A 4796-nucleotide genomic window follows, 5' to 3' on the forward strand; every position below is an offset into this window, starting at 1 on the left:
CGTCGCTGCTCACAGTAACAACTAAACGGGGAATATGGAGAGGGTTCACTCAACCAAACCCACATGCCGGTGCATACATGTTGAGTATGTGCTATCCTCACCATCCAAACACCTCATCGAGATATGTGCCTTCTCAATCAGTAGTGTGAAGCATTGGGGAGAGTAGTGTGATGCATTAGGGAGAGTAAGCAGCACGAATATCAAAGCAGTATTCAACGGTGAAGATGGAACATGTCATGGTACATTGTTTTTCTCTCATAACAAAACAGTATCAGCCGTAAAAAAACCCATCAGCCGAACAGCTCAGTTGAGCATGTACATGATACAGTAGGTTTTTCGCGGCCTTTGAGAAGGGACGAGGGAGGGCTAAAGCCTAAAGAAGGAGCAACGAGTGGCCCAAGGACAAGTTTTTCTATTTGCTTCCACCAACTAGGCCAACCACCACCGTGCTGTGACCTCTTACCATGCAGGCCACGAACCCGGTCGGCGGCCATCATGCGCCTATATAGAACCCAGCAGTACTCATTCCATAGCAAAGTGCACCACTTTCACTTGCTTCAAAGCGCAAACACACAACAACGGCAGAGCGGTTGTCATCAGACAATGGGCGCGCGTCATGGCCTCCGGCGAGGCGGCCAAGCCGCCGCCGCCGCCGCCTTCTCCGCATGTCCCTTCCTCATCGCCTTCGCCGTCCTCCTCGCCTTGCCGGGCCTCGCAGCCGCCGACACCCATTACTACACGTTCAAAGTACAACTTTCGCGCACGAGCATTTCTCGAATATAATATAATGCTCGCACCTAAGTTCGCACTAGTATTGGTGCGTGCCACGTACTCTCATGCGTGGCTTTGATTTGTGCTGCGCGCAGGTGCAAATGACGAACGTGACACGGCTGTGCGTGACCAAGAGCATCCCGACGGTGAACGGGCAGTTCCCGGGGCCGAAGCTGGTCGTGCGGGAAGGCGACCGACTCGTGGTCAAGGTTCACAACCACATCAACTACAATGTCTCGTTCCACTGGTAAGCAAGATCGATCATATCAGGACGACGACAGCACTCGCGCCGGTTCGTTCGCGCGTTCAACTCCCTGCCCTCTGCCGGCCGGCGTCTCACCCGCGTGCATGCAGGCACGGCGTCCGGCAGCTGGGCAACGGGTGGGCGGACGGGCCGGCGTACATCACGCAGTGCCCGATCCAGGGCGGGCAGAGCTACGTGTACGACTTCACCATCACGGGGCAGCGCGGCACGCTGTGGTGGCACGCGCACTTCTCCTGGCTGCGCGTGCACCTCTACGGCCCGCTCGTCATCCTCCCCAAGCGCGGCGAGGGCTACCCGTTCCCGCGCCCCTACAAGGAGGTGCCCATCCTCTTCGGTAATGCCTCTGCCCGCTGGCCGTCTCTTCTATCAATCGCTCACCTTTTGCCAATGCGATGACGCTTTATGCTTGAAAAATTATTGCAGGTGAATGGTTCAATGCGGACACGGAGGCCGTCATCAACCAGGCCCTACAAACTGGCGGCGGCCCAAACGTCTCCGATGCCTACACCTTCAATGGGCTTCCAGGCCCGACATATAACTGCTCGTCTAAAGGTACATTTCCTTTCTTCAGAAGGACTAAATTAGGCCCATTGCTTATACTTTATTTACACAAATTGTTACAAAATTTGCTCAAGGAAGCTTGGATTTGTGATTTTTGGATCAAAACAGACACGTACAAGCTGAAGGTAAAGCCCGGGAGGACGTACATGCTCCGGCTCATCAACTCCGCCCTCAACGACGAGCTCTTCTTCGGCATCGCCAACCACACGCTCACCGTCGTCGAGGCGGACGCCAACTACGTCAAGCCATTCACCGTGAACACGCTCGTCATCTCGCCGGGGCAGACCATGAACGTTCTCCTGACGACGCCCCCAAACCCCGCCTCCCCGGCCTACGCAATGGCGGTCGCGCCCTACACCAACACGCAGGGCACGTTCGACAACACCACCGCCGCGGCCGTCCTCGAGTACGACGGCCCGACACCCGTCGCCGCCACCAGCAACCTACCCCTGCCGGCCCTGCCGCTGTACAACGACACTGGCGCCGTGGCCAACTTCTCGCGCAACTTCCGCAGCCTGAACAGCGCGCGGTACCCGGCACGCGTGCCGGCGGCGGTGGACCGGCACCTGCTCTTCACCGTCGGGCTCGGCACGGACCCGTGCCCGTCCAACCAGACGTGCCAGGGCCCCAACGGCGCCAAGTTCGCGGCATCCATCAACAACAACTCCTTCTTCCGGCCCCGGACCGCGCTCCTGGAGGCGCACTACAGGCGCCGCTACGCCGGCGTGCTCCTCGCCAACTTCCCCGCCACCCCGCCGCACCCGTTCAACTACACGGGCACCCCGCCCAACAACACGTTCGTGCAGCACGGCACGCGGGTGGTGCCGCTCGGCTTCAACACCTCCGTGGAGCTGGTGCTGCAGGGCACCAGCATCCAGGGCGCCGAGAGCCACCCGCTGCACTTGCACGGCTACGACTTCTTCGTCGTCGGCCAGGGGTTCGGCAACTTCGACCCGGTGAACGACCCGCCCAAGTACAACCTCGCCGACCCCGTGGAGCGGAACACCATCAGCGTGCCCACCGCCGGCTGGGTCGCCGTCCGCTTCCTCGCCGACAACCCGGGTAATCATCTTTACGCCTGTCGACGACCCGACCGACATGCATGCTCTGCCTGTGTTGACTTTGGTTGACTTGGTTGCGTCGTCTGGCAGGCGTGTGGCTGATGCATTGCCACTTCGACGTGCACCTGAGCTGGGGCCTGTCCATGGCGTGGCTTGTCAACGACGGCCCGCTGCCGAATCAGAAGATGTTGCCCCCGCCATCCGATCTTCCAAAATGCTGATGACTGATCGTTCATCATCCGAGGGGGTAGATGGGCATTTCAGAAGGTTTTGGTGCACGTCTGCGTACTTTCTTACGAAGTTTGAAACAATTTGGTTTGGACTATTTAATTGCCGTGTGCCGATTTTTGGCAAGTGCTTGGGATTTTGCGGTCCGCTTAATCCCTCTTTCGAAACATAAATAAGATGTAACAATGTTTGTTCTCCTGTTAATCTTTTCTTAACCCCTTTCTGAAAACATTCAGCACTGGTGTGTGTTCACATTTTTTTAGATATATAAGTTTTGGTGTGTTCACATAATCACATGGTCAAATACAACGATGTCTGTATGTCACGACTTGTGTTACTAATCCTTGTGTTTTTTTTTATTTCTCTGTATATCGTTTAGTACTGAATGAATGTCTGAATCCCTCTGGCAAAAAAAAAAAAAGTTTGATGCCAGTATACCCGGCCGTGTATTATATTGGTCACCTACCGCAATGGAACTAACTGAACAATTGGAGTACATGAACAATCATCATGCTACTGAAATAATATGTGCTAGCAAATTGCCAATGCCAGTCTACCATTATTACTACAGTAGCTTAGCTCGACAAGCTGTAGCATGGGACCATTAACTAACACACCTTGTCTTGTTGCGCATGCCAGTACAGAAACAACTGAGCTTCTATATACAATACACAAAGCCCCATCAGTCTATTGTCACAGTATCTATATAAAGAATACGTCTACTGTGGTTGCCGTTAATCGCTATTGTGGCTCTATGTGTCGGGGACCAATACTAGTGTATCCGAAGAGAAGTGGCTACGTTAATCCATCCAGATAGTCAAAGGTGCCACTACAACTCCAAACCAACACCGAGGCCGCAGGCTCTGCCTCGCCCGACCTCTGGCCGCGGGCTCCGCCTTGCCCAACCCCAAGGTCGTGTGATCCGCCTCGCTCAACCTATAGGGATGGGCTCCGCCTCGTCCGACCTCTGAGGGCGGGCTCCGCCTCGTCCGACCTCTGAGGGCGGGCTCCGCCTCGCCCGACCTCTAAGGATGGGCACCTCCTCGCCCAACCCCAAGGTCGTGCGATCCGCCTCGCCCGACCTCTGGGGACGGGCTCCGTCTTGCCCGACACCGAGGCCGCGGGCTCCGTCTCGTCCGACACCCGAGGGCGGGCTCCACCTCACTCGACGTCTGAGGGCTGGCTCCGCCTCGCCCGACATCTGAGGGCGGGCTCTGCCTCGCCCGATCCCTCGAGCACGGCTCTTAAAAGAAGCTCATGCCGCCGCCAACCACTACGGGCCAGAAAGTACAACCCAAGGACAAACTTCTGGCATCGTGCAGGGAGCGGTCACGTCTCAACACTACCCGTCCCCGCGACATGTCTTTCTAGGGAACTCACATCGTCCACAGTGACGGGCGATGTGGTCACTATGCTGTCTACTCCCTGTACGGCCGCGATCAGCACGCTGGTTCGCCGCGCCGCCCGCCGAGGCGGAGTGGGACATGACGACCCGCTGACAACGCCAGGGCATGGCATCATCGGTGGACTGGCGCCCGACGTGGAGCTGTCCCTATCACCACCTGCCGTGTCAGCGGGGCCCACGGAGAGGAAAAGAAAGGCCCGGCGACCCTGAAGGACTTCCTTTCCCTCTCGTTTTCCTCCTTTCTCCCGTTGTAACCCATGCTTTCCCTTGGTCTATAAAAGGGAAAGCAGGGCGTCCCACTAAGGGCATTGCATGAGAACTCATCGCACCACATCAGATCAAAACCACTAGCATCGAACCTCGAACACATAGCCGAGCAGCAATCGAGCTCTCGGTACCCATTCGTTCTTGCCACCAGAGACTTGGGATATGTCCCTCTCTCGCCTGTTTGTAATCCCTACTACGAACTATTCAATGCTAGTAACACGAGCAACAGCAACGAACT

The 4796-nt window shown here is 56.5% G+C and overlaps 1 protein-coding gene across 1 annotated transcript; it reads left to right on the forward strand.

Annotated features, from left to right (window-relative positions):
• The first annotated feature begins 548 nt into the window (after positions 1-548).
• Positions 549-3260, forward strand: LOC136453528 (putative laccase-5). Its single transcript, XM_066454087.1, has 6 exons — positions 549-747; positions 867-1018; positions 1126-1370; positions 1460-1588; positions 1706-2659; positions 2749-3260. Exons 1-6 carry the CDS (start codon positions 604-606, stop codon positions 2877-2879), a joined length of 1755 nt encoding a protein of 584 aa, XP_066310184.1. The 5' UTR covers positions 549-603; the 3' UTR covers positions 2880-3260.
• The last annotated feature ends 1536 nt before the right edge of the window (positions 3261-4796 follow it).

This window comes from Miscanthus floridulus, chromosome 5 (assembly GCF_019320115.1).
Source record: "Miscanthus floridulus cultivar M001 chromosome 5, ASM1932011v1, whole genome shotgun sequence".
Taxonomy (NCBI): domain Eukaryota; kingdom Viridiplantae; phylum Streptophyta; class Magnoliopsida; order Poales; family Poaceae; genus Miscanthus; species Miscanthus floridulus.

What these genes read in the sequence shown, in the direction of transcription:
- LOC136453528 (XM_066454087.1), top strand. Translation starts at nt 604, where the DNA reads ATGGGCGCGCGTCATGGCCTCCGGCGAGGCGGCCAAGCCGCCGCCGCC. An exon ending in CCCATTACTACACGTTCAAA is followed by an intron (nt 748 to 866) that starts GTACAACTTTCG and finishes TGCTGCGCGCAG; the next exon opens with GTGCAAATGACGAACGTGAC. An exon ending in GGAGGTGCCCATCCTCTTCG is followed by an intron (nt 1,371 to 1,459) that starts GTAATGCCTCTG and finishes AAATTATTGCAG; the next exon opens with GTGAATGGTTCAATGCGGAC.